This window comes from Salvelinus namaycush, chromosome 6 (assembly GCF_016432855.1).
Source record: "Salvelinus namaycush isolate Seneca chromosome 6, SaNama_1.0, whole genome shotgun sequence".
NCBI classification, from domain to species: Eukaryota; Metazoa; Chordata; class Actinopteri; order Salmoniformes; family Salmonidae; genus Salvelinus; species Salvelinus namaycush.
The window spans coordinates 19,321,538-19,337,286 of NC_052312.1; the positions used below are offsets into that span (position 1 = coordinate 19,321,538).

General features: G+C 45.7%; 1 protein-coding gene across 1 annotated transcript in view; it reads left to right on the plus strand.

Moving 5' to 3' along the window:
- Nucleotides 1-15,749, plus strand: part of svep1 (sushi, von Willebrand factor type A, EGF and pentraxin domain containing 1) — a 131,634-nt gene that overhangs the window by 85,944 nt on the left and 29,941 nt on the right. The window contains exons 13-33 of the mRNA XM_038995253.1: nucleotides 470-591; nucleotides 771-876; nucleotides 1,148-1,351; nucleotides 1,457-1,693; nucleotides 2,367-2,528; nucleotides 3,141-3,302; nucleotides 3,951-4,112; nucleotides 5,285-5,373; nucleotides 5,851-5,947; nucleotides 6,094-6,207; nucleotides 6,486-6,599; nucleotides 6,847-7,048; nucleotides 7,393-7,550; nucleotides 7,749-7,947; nucleotides 8,163-8,338; nucleotides 8,771-8,895; nucleotides 9,248-9,371; nucleotides 9,504-9,674; nucleotides 11,846-12,019; nucleotides 13,728-13,847; nucleotides 14,171-14,347. Of these exons, the coding sequence (XP_038851181.1) occupies nucleotides 470-591; nucleotides 771-876; nucleotides 1,148-1,351; nucleotides 1,457-1,693; nucleotides 2,367-2,528; nucleotides 3,141-3,302; nucleotides 3,951-4,112; nucleotides 5,285-5,373; nucleotides 5,851-5,947; nucleotides 6,094-6,207; nucleotides 6,486-6,599; nucleotides 6,847-7,048; nucleotides 7,393-7,550; nucleotides 7,749-7,947; nucleotides 8,163-8,338; nucleotides 8,771-8,895; nucleotides 9,248-9,371; nucleotides 9,504-9,674; nucleotides 11,846-12,019; nucleotides 13,728-13,847; nucleotides 14,171-14,347 (3,195 nt within the window). The remainder of the gene's footprint in view (nucleotides 1-469; nucleotides 592-770; nucleotides 877-1,147; nucleotides 1,352-1,456; nucleotides 1,694-2,366; nucleotides 2,529-3,140; nucleotides 3,303-3,950; nucleotides 4,113-5,284; nucleotides 5,374-5,850; nucleotides 5,948-6,093; nucleotides 6,208-6,485; nucleotides 6,600-6,846; nucleotides 7,049-7,392; nucleotides 7,551-7,748; nucleotides 7,948-8,162; nucleotides 8,339-8,770; nucleotides 8,896-9,247; nucleotides 9,372-9,503; nucleotides 9,675-11,845; nucleotides 12,020-13,727; nucleotides 13,848-14,170; nucleotides 14,348-15,749) is intronic.

Genomic DNA, 15,749 nt, shown 5'->3' on the forward strand with positions numbered 1-15,749 from the left:
TTTGGGCTCTTGTCTCTGGTCTTTGGGCTCTTGTCTCTGGTCTTTGGGCTCTGGTCTTTGGGCTCTTGTCTCTGGTCTTTGGGCTCTTGTCTCTGGTCTTTGGGCTCTGGTCTTTGGGCTCTGGTCTTTGGGCTCTGGTCTTGGTGCTCTGGTCTTGGTGCTCTGGTCTTGGTGCTCTGGTCTTTGTGCTCTGGTCTTTGTGCTCTGGTCTTGGTGCTCTGGTCTTTGGGCTCTGGTCTTTGGGCTCTGGGTATGGGTATGGGTATGGGTTCCATTTGGGATACAGAGCTTTCATCCATTTTCTTTTCATCTTTTGTCCCATCTTCTCTTTTCTCCTCTTATGTTACAGTTACAGTATTATGTGTACATACATACTACGCATGATTGAAATTTTGACTGTGTGTGTCTGTGTGCGTGCATGCGCGTGTGTGTATGTGTGTGTGTGTGCGTATCCTGTCTGTACTCTCAGTGAACCGTATTGCCAACCATGGCTTCAAGCCCTTTGAGATGCTGTTCAAAGCCTCTCGCTGTGATGACCTGGACCTGGTCAAGTCCTTCACTGGGGAGTTCAACACTAAACTAAGAGACATGGTGAGAACACAAATCAAATCAACAAAGGAGTACACACACACACACACACACACACACACACACACACACACACACACACACACACACACACACACACACACACACACACACACACACACACACACACACACACACACACACAGTATATGTTTTAATTTCTCTCTCAATTGTATCCATAGCTCCCGACCATCTGCAGCCACGATGATGTTGCCTGCAAGTTAGAGGTGATATCCCAAGGCCACTGTCTGGAGTACAACTACGACTATGAGAATGGATTCGCCATCGGTAAGACCTTCATATGCTATTGGACCAGGAGTTTTCCCTGACCACCTAACCACGTGATCATGTGACCTTGTTATAGGTTTCTTCCCTGGTCAGATCTGTAAAAACGTATTGTCCAAACTATAAGAATGTACTGTACAAGCAGTAGGGCCTTGAGATGTATGTATTTCCTAATCATTTCTCTTCATAACCCCCTCTCCCTTCCTTCCCCTCTCCTCTCCCTCCCCTTCCCTCCCCTCTCCCGCCCCTCTCCATCTCCCTCTCACTCTCCAAGGCCCAGGAGGATGGAGCAGTAACTTGGGACCCCAGAGAGGTCAGGACTATGCCTACTTCGAATCGGGCTTTGCTACGGACAGCCCGCGAACCCCTATGCAGCAGGATGGTAGTGCCAGGACGGGAACCTCCCACTACCGCAGCAAAAGGCACCGTAAGACCACCACCAGAGACCACAAGATACAGATATTCTTCAACATCACAGGTAGGCTGGTGGCACGGTCAACATAAACAAAATGAACTTATGCACTTGAATTTGTTTGTGTTGTTGTTTCGAGTCCCGTCCTTTGAGCTGTGTCCATTCTCCCAGCAAGCATCCCGCAACCCTCGTCCAGGAACGACTCAGTGGAGGTAGCCAATCAGAAGCGCCTGCTGCGGATCCTGGAGCAGCTGACCAATCGCCTGAAGCGGACGCTGGCCAAGAAGCAGCTGTCATCCTATCACGTGTCGTCTGAGATGATCGTGGTGGCTGACCCCAAGTCCCTGGAGAGCAAGAGGGCCTCTCTGTTCTGCCGACCTGGGTCTGTACTGAAGGGGAGGATGTGTGGTGAGCAGTGGGCCATGAGATACACACCGTACACTATGTCTAGGCAGCATGGTCTGAACAAATGAATGAACGAATGAACAAATGAACGAATGGATGAATGAATGAAGGTTTGGCCTTACACTATTCTATGTGTTGTTGTGTGTTCCAGTCCAGTGTCCGGTAGGGACCTGCTAACTATTCTCTGGTTGTGTGTGGTTATATGTGGTCATGTGTAAATATGTGTGGTTATAGTGTGTGTTGTTGTGTGCTCTAGTCCAGTGTCCGGTAGGGACCTGCTAACTATTCTCTGGTTGTGTGTGGTTATATGTGGTCATGTGTAAATATGTGTGGTTATAGTGTGTGTTGTTGTGTGCTCTAGTCCAGTGTCCGGTAGGGACCTGCTAACTATTCTCTGGTTGTGTGTGGTTATATGTGGTCATGTGTAAATATGTGTGGTTATAGTGTGTGTTGTTGTGTGCTCTAGTCCAGTGTCCGGTAGGGACCTGCTAACTATTCTCTGGTTGTGTGTGGTTATATGTGGTCATGTGTAAATATGTGTGGTTATAGTGTGTGTTGTTGTGTGCTCTAGTCCAGTGTCCGGTAGGGACCTGCTAACTATTCTCTGGTTGTGTGTGGTTATATGTGGTCATGTGTAAATATGTGTGGTTATAGTGTGTGTTGTTGTGTGTTCCAGTCCAGTGTCCAGTGGGGACCTACTACTCCCTGGAGTACGCAGAGTGTGAGAGTTGCTGGCTGGGTTCCTACCAGGACCAGGAGGGTCAGATGGAGTGTAAGACCTGTCCCGATGGATCCTCCACAGCCTACCTCCATGCACGCAACCAGGACGAGTGCAAAGGTAAAACACTGTCCCCTGGACAAGGTTAAACACATGGACAAGGTACTCAGGTGGACTCATACATTGGTAATACTGTACATAGGGCCATGTGAACTGACCAGAAAAACTCTGGGTCCCAGTAACTAGTTGGATCTGAATAGGAAAACTCCTGGTCCCAGTAACTAGCTGGATCTGACCAGGACAACTCCTGGTCCCAGTGACTAGTTTGATCTGACCAGAAAAACTCTGGGTCCCAGTAACTAGTTGGATCTGAACAGGAAAACTCCTGGTCCCAGTAAGTAGCTGGATCTGACCAGGACAACTCCTGGTCCCAGTGACTAGTTGGATCTGACCAGAAAAACTCTGGGTCCTAGTAACTAGTTAGCTCTGCCCAGTAAAACTCTCTGTCCCCGTAACTAGTTTGCTCTGACCCAGAAAACTCCTGGTCCCAGTAACTAGCTGGATCTGACAAGGAAAACTCCTGGTCCTAAAATATTGTATCGTCAACTCTATTCCTCATGAATGTAATACCACCAGGTGGTGTTACTCCTAAATAATATTGAAGGTTATAAACTCAATGAACTCATTATTAGTATATGTTATATTGTATGTGTTTCCATGGGTATGTTTCAGAGCAGTGCAAGCCTGGAGGTTACTCTGTGAACGGGCTGGAGACGTGCGAGTCGTGCCCGCTGGGGTACTACCAGCCTGGGTTGGGATCCAGAGAGTGTCTGGTCTGTCCGGATGAGACCTCCACCGTCACCAGCGGGGCAAGGGAGATGGCTGAGTGTGGAGGTGAGTGAGAGGGAGGGAGGGAGGGAGGGGAGAGAGAGAGGGAAGGAGGGGACGTAGGGAAGGAGTGATGTAGGGAGGGAGGAGAGAAAGAGTGAGGGAGGGAGAAGGAGGGAAGGAGTGATGTAGGGATGGAGGAGAGAGAGGGGGGAGGGAGGGGGAAGTAGGGAAGGAGTGATGTAGGGAGGGAGGAGAGAAAGAGGGAGGGAGGGGGAAGAAGGGAAGGAGTGATGTAGGGAGGGAGGAGAGAGAGAAGGAGGGAGAGGGAAGGAGGGATGTAGGGAGGGAGGAGAGAGAGAGGGAGGGAGGGGGAAGGAGGGAAGGAGTGATGTAGGGAGGGAGGAGAGAGAGAGAGGGAGGGAGAGGGAAGGAGGGATGTAGGGAGGGAGGAGAGAGAGAAGGAGGGAGAGGGAAGGAGGGATGTAGGGAGGGAGGAGAGAGAGAGGGAGGGGAAGAAGGGAAGGAGTGATGTAGGGAGGGAGGAGAGAGAGAGAGTCACACTCTGACCCTGTGAAGAGGGGAGGGGAAACACAGACATGACTGCATTTACATTCAGACTGAACTCACCGACCTAGCATAAAAATGTGATTACTGTGCTTACTTCCATACTTTCATTAGTGACACTAGCCCTCCCTCCCTCTCCCCCTCCAGTTCCATGTTTGGCAGGTCATTTCTCTCGCACAGGGCTGGTCCCCTGCTACCCCTGTCCCAGAGACTACTACCAGCCAGACCACGGCCGCTCCTATTGCCTCTCCTGCCCATTCTACGGCACCACAACAGTCACCGGGGCCACCGCCATACAGCACTGCTCCAGTGAGTTACTGTTACACTACACTGCCTAGGTCTCAAATCCCACAATATTCCCCATATAGTGCACAAAATCACACACTATTCTCTATGTAGTGCACAAAATCACACACTATTCTCTATGTAGTGCACAAAATCACACACTATTCTCTATGTAGTGCACAAAATCACACACTATTCCCTATGTAGTGCACAAAATCACACACTATTCTCTATGTAGTGCACAAAATCACACACTATTCTCTATGTAGTGCACAAATTCACACATTATTCTCTATGTAGTGCACAAAATCACACACTATTCTCTATTTAGTGCACTAAATCACACACGATTCTCTATGTAGTGCACAAAATCACACACTATTCCCTATGTAGTGCACTAAATCACACACTATTCCCTATGTAGTGCACTAAATCACACACTATTCCCTATGTAGTGCACTAAATCACACACTATTCCCTATGTAGTGCACTAAATCACACACTATTCCTTATATATGCAGCCAAATAATTTCCAATAAAGTTTGAACTGAACTATAGTGTACTTCATGGCACCCTATTTCCCTATAGTATTCCCCCATAGGACAACTGACATATGGCTTTGGTTAAAATGACACTAGATGGGTACCAGGGTATAATTTAAGACCATAGACATACATCATTGTTTGAGACTGAGCCACTGAATGGAAAAGGGTTTGCAAAAAGGATCAGGAAAGAATGGAAATGATTTCGTCATGTGACTACTGAATGGAAATAACCTAGGAATTAAAAGCCTTAAGGGTGCGAACAAACGGTGGCTGGTAGACTTGGCCAACCAGACTAAATGAGCTTTGTTAGTGTCTGCCAGTTTGGTGGCGAGTGGAAACTCTCTCTCTCTTTCCTTTTTCTTTCTTTCTTTCTTTCTGTTTTTCTTTCTTTCTCTCTCTCTCTCTCTCTCTCTCTCCTTCCTTCCTTCCTTCCTTCCTTCCTTCCTTCCTTCCTTCCTTCCTTCCTTCCTTCCTTCCTTCCTTCCTTCCTTCCTTCCTTCCTTCCTTCCTTCCTTCCTTCCTTCCTTCCTTCCTTCCTTCCTTCCTTCCTTCCTTTTCCCCCTTCATCACTCCTTCCCTCCCTCCCCCTCTTCTCTCTCCCCCTCTCACTCCCTCTCCCTCCCTCTCTCTCTCCCTCCATCTCTCCATCAGGTTTTGGCTCTAGTTTCCTGCCTAAGGAGGAGAGTGTGACATCAGCCCCAGAGGTGGTGGTTTCACAGGGCTATCAGGCTAGTAGCCAGGTGAGACTGACTGACCCATGTCCTCAAGAGACTCCTTAAGGGGTTTACAGCAGATCGGTTGACTTGACTGCACTATGGTTATGAGTTATGATCTGACCTGAGTTTCAAATACTTTAAATACTTTCTGTGCCTGTATGGCTGCGTTTACACAGGCAGCCCAATCCGGATCTTTTGCCCAATTATTGGCAAGAGATCTGATCAGATTGGTCAAAATGCACTGGCAGCCTTTGAGCTTGCCTTAATCAACCAACGGAAAGGACCCTAAACTGAAAACCCCACCCACCTGTTGCACTCCAGGCAGACTCAAGCAAATGCTCAAAGTATTTCATATGTTTTTTCAAGTATTTGAACCCAGGTCTGGTCATGGTTATTGAATACATTTCAATGGTAAGAATACATTTCTCTCCTAGTCCTGAAATTCTCACACTCCATATTCATAAACATAACTCCTAACCACATTACTGTTCCTCTCCCCAGGTCTTCCATGAGTGTTTCTTGAACCCGTGTCAGAACAGGGGGACGTGTGAGGAGGTGGGGGCGGGTTACATCTGCACCTGTCTACCTGGTTTCACAGGTAAACTACACCCATGAATGCATTCATCTATTCAAACGTCTCGTCATGTGTACGCTTTCGGTCATGTTCATCAGAGCAATAAAAAAGTTAGGGCCAAACGTCAGTTGTCTCGTCATAAGACTGTGAACATGTATTTCTACCTGCAGGGGCGAAGTGTGAGAGTGACATAGATGAGTGTGACTCAGCACCGTGTCAGAATGGGGGTCTGTGTAAGGACGGCATGGGAGACTTTGTCTGCCAGTGCAGACCAGGCTTCGTAGGTATGGGGACATCATGAATGTCTGGTACCCAGTTTCCACTCCCTTCCACACTTCATTCCTGTTCATTTTCTTGTCTCTCCTAGACATTTAGTAGCCTGGGTCCCAGTCTGTTTTCTGTAGAAACCTCAGTCCTATCAGTCCTCGCCAAACATGACTACGACATAGGACTTGGCTAAAGCAGGAGCAGACTGTCACCTAGGCATTTAGTGCTGGTCATTTGCAACCGACCTGATGACGGACTGTAGTTTCTTTTTGCCGATGTCGTTTCTCTGCCCCAGGCTCTCTGTGTGAGGCGGAGGTGAACGAGTGTAGCTCCTCCCCCTGTTTGAACGAAGGAGTGTGTGTGGACGAGGTCAACCAGTACACCTGCAGCTGTGCTGATGGCTTCACAGGTGGGATCCCTCTGCCTCGTTACCAGGCCCCTTGGGCCCTTCAGTTACCTTCATTCATAACGAGCAAAGGCCACATTTCATGCAACTACCGCAAAGGCAAAACCAGCAAAACCACATTTTTTTGCAACATCAATGAAAAGCCAGCCTAAGTTTATGCAGCAAACGTTCAATGCCGACAATGCAATTAATTGGAATCTCCTGTATTCATGCAAAAGGCGTTATGATCAACAACATGATCTTCTTCTAGGTTCTCATTGTGAGCTGGAGATAGACGAGTGTCTGTCCAGCCCGTGTCTGAACGGGGGGGTGTGTGACGACCTGGAGGGGGGGTACTCCTGCACCTGCCTCCCAGGCTACTCTGGGGACCGCTGTGAGGTCAACGTGGACGAGTGTAACAGCGCCCCCTGTCAGAACGGAGGGACATGTCGGGATGCCGTCAACAACTTCAGGTAATTAAAACCCTTTGCGGAAAGAGGCCTTCGGACCTTCGGGACTTCCTGGTTAAATAAAGGTTATATCAAAAATATAATAAAATATGACTGACTGCCGTCAACCAAGTTGCCATATCTTACTTCATGTTGATGTTTTATATGGATAAACAAATATTTAAATCTAGACAATTTGTTGAGCTTTTAATAGTGAAAGATAGTGAAGGCTAGCGTGCAAGAAACAACATCTGTAATTGTTTTAATCAAATATGACACATTAGGATGAAATTGGTTAAATATTGCGTATAATGTGCATAATGTATTGCACATGTATGTATGACGTACTGGTCTCTATCTGTATCCAGGTGCCAGTGTGTGGAGGGCTACCGGGGCAGGCTGTGTCAGGTAGATGTGGATGAGTGTCAAGCTAACCCCTGTATCAACGGGGCCACGTGTGTGGACGGACTGGGCTCCTACACCTGCCGCTGCCCTCCTGGGTTCAACGGAACCAGGTGTGAGACAGGTATAGATATGAGAGAGAGAGAGAGAGAGAGAGAGAGAGAGAGAGAGAGAGAGAGAGAGAGAGAGAGAGAGAGAGAGAGAGAGAGAGAGAGAGAGAGAGAGAGAGAGAGAGAGAGAGAGAGAGAGAGAGAGAGAGAGAGAGAGAGAGAGAGAGAGAGAGCTCTCTTCATTTCCGGCCTTAACATTTTCTCTCTTTCAGAGATGTCAACATCCTTCAACCTGGACTTCGAGGTGTCAGGTATCCATGGTTACGTGATGATGGACGGCATGATGCCGGCACTGACGGAGATCACGTGTACTTTCTGGATGAGGTCTTCGGACACCACCAACTACGGCACGCCCATATCCTACGCCGTGGAGGGAAGTGACAACGCCTTCCTGCTCATAGACTACAATGGGTCAGTGCTGCCACAGACACACACACACAGACACACACACAACTTTCCCTTTCCCGTAAATGTTAAGGCTGTCATAAGACACTAGCCACAGCTATACTATTCTTGGGGTCCTCACAAAACACAATACAAAACAATATTATTTTCTGTCTCTCTCCTTTTCTCTGCTGCCTCCCCCTGCCTCCGTCTCTCTCTCTCTCTCCCTCCCTTTTCCCCAGGTGGGTCCTGTACGTCAACGGTAAGGAGCGTATCACAGACTGCCCGGCGGTCAACACGGGTCAGTGGCACCACATCGGCGTGTCATGGCGGAGCTGGGACGGGGACTGGAGGGTCTACATCAATGGCAACCCCTCGGACGGAGGGAAAGGCCTGTCAGTGGGAACCACCATCCCAGGTGTAGTGCTGTCCTCAGCCTGCTCATAGCTATTATCTGAGTGTCATAGTATCATGATGTACTGTATTCATAGTTCCATGCATATGATGTCATTTCCTACATCCCAAGTGTAGCGCTATTGTTAGCCTGCTCAAAATAAAGTATCAGTTTATTGTCAATCTATATATCATCATAGCACCACAGCTAACCATCACAGGTGTAGTGCTATTTTCAGTAGTGCCTTAGCCTGATCTTGTATCTGCTTATTGTGTACTTATGTCCTAGTAGCCTGCTTATAGTTTCTAAGTTTTGCATATCAAAAAGTAGAATGATGCTATTTTGCAGGTCTTAATGAAATAATAGCAGTGAGGTTAGGTTTTAAGGCACATGTCACAGAACCCGAAGAAACCAAGAGAGGTGGTTAACCTTTGAACCTTGACCTCTACCCTCCAGGTGGAGGGGCGTTGGTGCTGGGCCAGGACCAGGACCAGAGGGGCGAGGGCTTCAACCCCGTGGAGTCCTTCGTAGGGTCCCTCAGCCAGCTCCACATCTGGGACCGGGTTCTCGACCCACAGCAAGTAAATCCCACTGACGCACAAATCCAGCTGTCCTAGCTACTGCTCTACAACCTGAACTACAGACTCACATATTAGAACTGTAGCTAGCATATCACTATCTAAAACATAACGACCAGCTTAGTGTACTAAGTCTGTTTCTGCTTCAGAACAACTTGTTTTTCATTGTCACGCTAACCGTGTTTGAGACACAAAATAGTAGTCTCAAGCAGAAGAAGACTGTTGTCCAGGCTACATAACTAACTACAGTACATAAACTGGCATCTCTGGGTGGCAAAAGTTTGAAATGTCTGTGTAACATGTACAAAAAACTTCTGTGGCAGAAAGTGACCTCCATATTTCTCTGGGTCCATAGATCAAAATACTAGCCAACACCTGCCCGGGGAACAACATCAGAGGCAATGTCCTGGCGTGGCCTGACTTCCTCAATGGAGTGGTGGGGAGAGTCAAGACTAACCGCGACTGCATATTCTGTGCTGGTGAGGGACAGATCTAGGATCAGCTTACTCTGGCAAAGTCCTGACCTTAACCATTAGGGGGATAAACACATGTCTAGTGGAAACGTTAACCCTCTCCGTTCTCCTCCTCAATTACATTTGTTTGTGTGTCAGACTGCCCCCTGCTAGAAAATGCTGTGCCTCACCTGCGTGCGTCCAGTCCAGCTGTCAGCCCCGGCTCTCAGACGCAGCTGTTCTGTGATCCCGGCTTCTACCTGGTGGGGGAGCCTCTGCTTCAGTGTCAGAACAAAGGAGAGTGGAGTCACGCCCTGCCCCGCTGTGAACGTGAGGGACCATCAGTTAGACATACACAGACCCTAACACTATATTCACGCATACATGCATCCATGTACCTCGACACACACGCGCGCATGCGTGCGTACACGCACGCACGCAGGCAAGCACACACACACATGCACACACACAGACAGGCATTAGGCATTAGAAAGCAGAGTTTGCATTTGAGTCAGCTAAATACATAAGCATGACCTCAATAGAGGATAGCCATCAGAAAGCATTCAAACACCAAAACCATTGAGCCTATCTGCCAATTATTTGAATGACTATTTCAATGGCAAAGTGGGCAAACTCAGACATGAAATACCAAACAACAAACGGTGAGCTATCATATTCATATATAAAATACCTAATAATGAAAGAAAAACATTGTCATTTTGAATTCTATAAAGTTGGTGTAAAAGAGGTGGACAAATTATTGTTGTCCATCAATAATAAGAAACCACCTGGTATTGACAAATTAGATAGAAAGCTACTGAGGATGGTAGCAGACTATATTGCCACTCCTGTTTGTCATATCTTTAATCTAAGCCTCGACAAAATTGTTTGTCCTCAGACCTGGAGGGAAGCTAAAGTAATTCCGCTACCCAAGAATGGTAAAGCACCCTTTACTGGTTCTAACAGCCGACCAATCAGCTTGCTGCCGGTTCTTAGCAAACTGTTGGGGGGGAAAAATGGGGTTTGACCAGACACAATGCTTTTTCTCCGTGAACAATTTAACACCAGACTTTCAGCACTCTTATAGAGAAGGGCACTTAACATGTACTGCGCTGACACAAATAACTGATGATTGGCTAAAATAAATTGATGATAAGAAGATTGTGGGAGCTGTATTGTTAGACTGTAGTGCAGCCTTTGATGTTATTGACCATAATCTGTTAGTGGAAAAAATGTATATGTTGTGGCTTTACATCTTCTACCATATCATGGTCTGAGAGATACTGTATCTATCCATAGACCCTAAACAAAGAGTTGCAGTCCGTTTTGGAATGGGTGGCTAGTAATAAACTAGTCCTGAACATCTCTAAAACTAAGAGCATTGTATTTGGCACAAATCATTCCCTAAGTTCGAGACTTCAGCTGAATCTGGTAATGAACGGTGTGTCTGTTGAGCAAGTAGAGGAAATTAATATTCTTGGTGTCACCTTAGACAGTAAATGATCATGGCCAAGGCATATTGATTCAATTATTGTAAAGATGGGGAGAGGTCTGTTTGTGATAAGGAGATGCTCAGCATTCTTTACACCATAATCGACCAAACAAGACCTGCAGGCTCTAGTTTGATCTACTCTTGACTACTGCCCGGTGATATAGTAAAGTGTTGCAAAGAAAGACCTAGAAAATCTGCAGCCGCCCCTGTTAGAACAGCACATCTTTCCCTTCAATGTACACAGATGGCTAATGTCAACCGTGTGCATGTCAGTCTCTCTTAGCTCAAAGTAGAAGAGGGATTGACAGCAAAAATAGTCTTTTTTGGGGTGAGAAATATTAACGTGTTTAAAATGTACAAATTGTCTGTGTAATCAACTTACATATCGCTCTGACAGACATACTTACCCCACCAGACATGCCACCAGGGGTCTCTTCACAGTCCCCAGGTCCAGAAAGCTTACAGTATTACAGTATTATATAGAGCCATGATTGCATTGAACTCCCTTCCATTTCATATAGCGCAAGTGAACAGCAAACCCTGTTTAAAAAATAAATAAATAAAGCAACACCTCACAGTGCAATGCCTCTGACATGTATGTGTAACTGATAGACGCCCACACACACACATTATTATTCTTTAGTTCTATTGTTTATGTTTCTTTTTGTGTTCATTTGTGTGTCTTTCGTTGTACTTGTTTTTATTTGATATACATGTGTCTGTAATGTCTATGTTAATGTTTTAAATGTATGTCAACTGTAAAGTCTTTTTGTCTGTAATGTCTTTTTCGTTATGTGTCGGACCCCAGGAAGACTAGCTGTCGCCACTGGCGTCGGCTAATGGGGATCCTAATAAAATCATAAAATCATGACCTGTGTACTGTCTATCTATAGGAGTGATATATGGGTTAATACCTACCATCTTCATTATCGTAACCATAGTAGTAACATAGTCATTGAACACATTCACAAAACCTAACCTGTGTATATTTACTTGTTTACCTACATAGGAGTGACGTGTGGTCCCCCTCGGCCCCTGGAGCATGGTCTATTCCAGGGTTCCGACTACCACGCAGGCAGCACTGTGGTGTACCAGTGTAACCCTGGCTTTTACCTGCTGGGGGACGCCAAGGTTCTCTGTACCAACAGTGGGAAGTGGGGAGGAAACCCACCAGCCTGCCTGGGTAAGACTGAAACTCAGACACGGGATGAATATACATTATGAACTGTCTCAATTAGTTAGCCTCAATTTGTCGGAGCATGGACTCCACAAGGTGTCGAAAGAGTTCCACAGGGATGCTGACCCATGTTGACTCCAACGCTTCCCACAGTTGTGTCAAGTTGACTGGCTGTCTTTTTGGGTGGTGGACCATTCTTGATACACACGGGAAACTGTTGAGTGTGAAAAACCCAGCAGCGTTGCAGTTCTTGACGAACTCAAACCGGTGCGCATGGCACCTACTACCTTACCCCCTTCATAGGCACTGAAATCTTGTCTTGCCCATTCACCCTCCATGTCTCAGTTGTCTCAAGGCTTAAAAATGATTATTTAACCTGTGTTCGCCCCTTCATCTACACTGATTGAAGTGGATATAACAAGTGACCTCTATAAGGGTTCATAGCTTTCACCTGGATTCACCTGGTCAGTGTACACTACCGTTCAAAAGTTTGGGGTCCCTTAGAAATGTCCTTGTTTTTGAAAGAAAACCATTAAAATAACATCAAATTAATCAGAAATACAGTGTAGTCATTGTTAATGTTGTTACTTACCATTGTAGCTGGAAACAACAGATTTTAATGGAATATCTACATAGGCGTACAGAGGCCCATTATCGGCATCCATCACTCCTGTGTTCCAATGGCATGTTGTGTTAGCTAATCCAAGTTTATCATTTTAAAAGGCTAATTGATCATTAGAAAACCCTTTTGCAATTATGTTAGCACAGCTAAAAACTGTTGTACTGATTAAATAAGCAATAAAACTGGCCTTCTTTAGACTAGTTGAGTATCTGGAGCATCAGCATTTGTGGGTTCAATTACAGGCTCAAAATGGCTAGAAACAAAGACCTTTCTTCTGAAACTCGTCAGTCTATTCTTGTTCTGAGAAATGAAGGCTATTCCATGCGAGAAATTGCCAAGAAACTGAAGATCTCATACAACTCTGTGTACTATCCCTTCACAGAACAGTGCAAACTGTCTCTAACCAGAATAGAAAGAGGAGTGGGAGGCCCCGGTGCACAACTAAGCAAGAGGACAAGTACATTGGAGTGTCTAGTTTGAGAAACAGACGCCTCACAAGTCCTCAACTGGCAGCTTCATTAAATAGTACCCTCAAAACACCAGTCTCAACGTCAACAGTGAAGAGGCAACTCCGGGATGCTGGCCTTCTAGGTAAAGTTGCAAAGAAAAAGCCATATCTCAGACTGGTCAATAAAAATAAAAGATTAAGATGGGCAAAAGAACACAGACACTGGACAGAGGAACTCTGCCTAGAAAGGCAGCATCCCTGAAGAGCCTCTTCACTTTTGACGTTGAGACTGGTGTTTTGCGGGTACTATTAATGAAGCTGCCAGTTGAGGACTTGTGAGGCATCTGTTTCTCCAACTAGGCGCTCTAATGTACTTGTAGATATTCCTTTTTTTATCTGCCATTTCCAGCTACAATACTCATTAACAATGTCTACACTGTATTTCTGATCAATTTGATGTTATTTTAATGGACAAAAAATTTGCTTTTCTTTCAAAAACAAGGACATTTCTAAGTGACCCCAAACTTTTTAATGGTAGTGTATGTCATGGAAAGATGTTCCTAATGTTTTGTATAACTACTGTATGTTAATAAATACATGTTTTCAAACAGTGCAGTGTGTAACGATGGTGTGTGTACATACAGATGTGGATGAGTGTGCTTTGGGCTCAGACTGCGATGAACACGCCAGCTGTCAGAACACAGATGGCTCTTATACCTGCAACTGTATCCACCCCTACACCGGAGACGGGAAGAACTGCACAGGTAACACACACACAAACACACACACACGTACTGTAGCATACCGTAGGCCCGGACCATACCACCTGAGCCGAAGGTTTTCCCCGGTCAGGTCCTGTGGTCAGGAAAATCTCAGGGCCTCAGCAATGACACTTCTTAGTTATATCACAAGCTACAAAACACATTATCAATGTATAGCAATGCCTCTCATGCCTTATCATCAAACAACTAGAGTTTACCAAAATGTTTGAATTCATGAATATCTTTTGGCGCTTCAAGGTGCAGTATGTAGCTACAGTACCAAACCTTTGTAGTTTTTTTTCTCTGTATTTATGTTATCAATCTAGAGCCAGTAAAGTGTGAGAACCCGGGGGCACCAGAGTTCGGTTACCGGGAAGGCAGTAACTTCTTGATGGGAAGTGAGGTTGTGTTCAGCTGCAAGGAAGGTTACGAACTGATTGGCTCATCGCATGTCCAATGCCTGGAGACAAGAAGCTGGAATGGTGTTTTCCCATATTGTAGAGGTACAGAAAACATCAACATACAGAGCGTGCAAAGCTGTCATCAAGGCAAAGGATGGCTACTTTGAAGAATCTAAAATCTAAAATATATTTTTAATTGTTTAACACTTTTTTGGTTACTACATGATTCCATATGTGTTATTTCATAGTTTTGATGTCTTCACTATTATTGTACAATGTAGAAAATAGTAAAAATACAGAAAAACCCTTGAATGAGTAGGTGTGTCCAAACTTTTGACTGGTATTGTGTGTTACTGTGTATGTAATGTAATACATAGCATAATATACAGTACATTCTGAAAGGATTCAGACCCCTTGACTTTTTCCACATTTTGTTACGTTACAGCCTTATTCTAAAATGGATGAAATAGTAGTTTTCCCTCATCAATCTACACACAATACCCCATAATGACAAAGCAAAAACTGTTTTTTATAAATTTTTGCTAATTTATAAAAATAAATTAAACTGAAATATCACATGTACATACTGTAAGTATTCAGACCCTTTACTCAGTACTATGTTGAAGCACCTTTGGCAGCGATTACAGCTTTGAGTCTTCTTGGGTATGATGCTACAAGCTTGGCACACCTGTATTTGGGGAGTTTCTCCCATTATTCTCTGCAGATTCTCTCAAGCTCTGTCAGGTTGGATGTGGAGCATTGCTGCACAGCTATTTTCAGGTCTCTCCAGAGACGTTCGATCGGGTTCAAGTCCGGGCTCTGGCTGGGCTACTCAAGGACATTCAGAGACTTGTCCCGAAGCCAATCCTGTGTTGTCTTGGCTGTCTGCTTAGGGTCGTGGTCCTGTTGGAAGGTGAACCTTCATCCCAGTCTGAGGTCCTGAGCGCTCTGGATCAGGTTTTCAATCAAAGATCTCTCTGTACTTTGCTCCGTTCATCTTTCTCTCGATCCTGACTTGTCTTCCAGTCCCTGCCGCTGAAAAACATCCCCACAGCATGATGCTGCCACCACCATGCTTCACCGTAGGGATGGTGCCAGGTTTCCTCCAGATGTGACGCTTGGCATTCAGGCCGAAGAGTTAAATCTTGGTTTCATCAGACCAAATAATCTTGTTTCTCATGGTCTGAGAGTCCTTTAGGTGTCTTTTGGCAAACTCCAAGCAGGCTGTCATGTGCCTTTTACTGAGGAGTGACTTCTGTCTGGCCACTCTACCATAAAGGCCTGATTGGTAGAGTGCTGCAGAGATGGTTATCCTTCTGGAAGGTTCCCCCATCTCTACAGAGGAACTTTGGAGCTCCGTCAGAGTGCCCATCTGGTTCTTGGTCACCTCATGGCTTGGTCTTTGCTCTGACATGCGCTGTCAACTGTGGGACCTTATATAGGCAGGTGTGTGCCTTTCCAAATCATGTCCAATCAATTGAATTTACCACAGGTGGACTCCAAT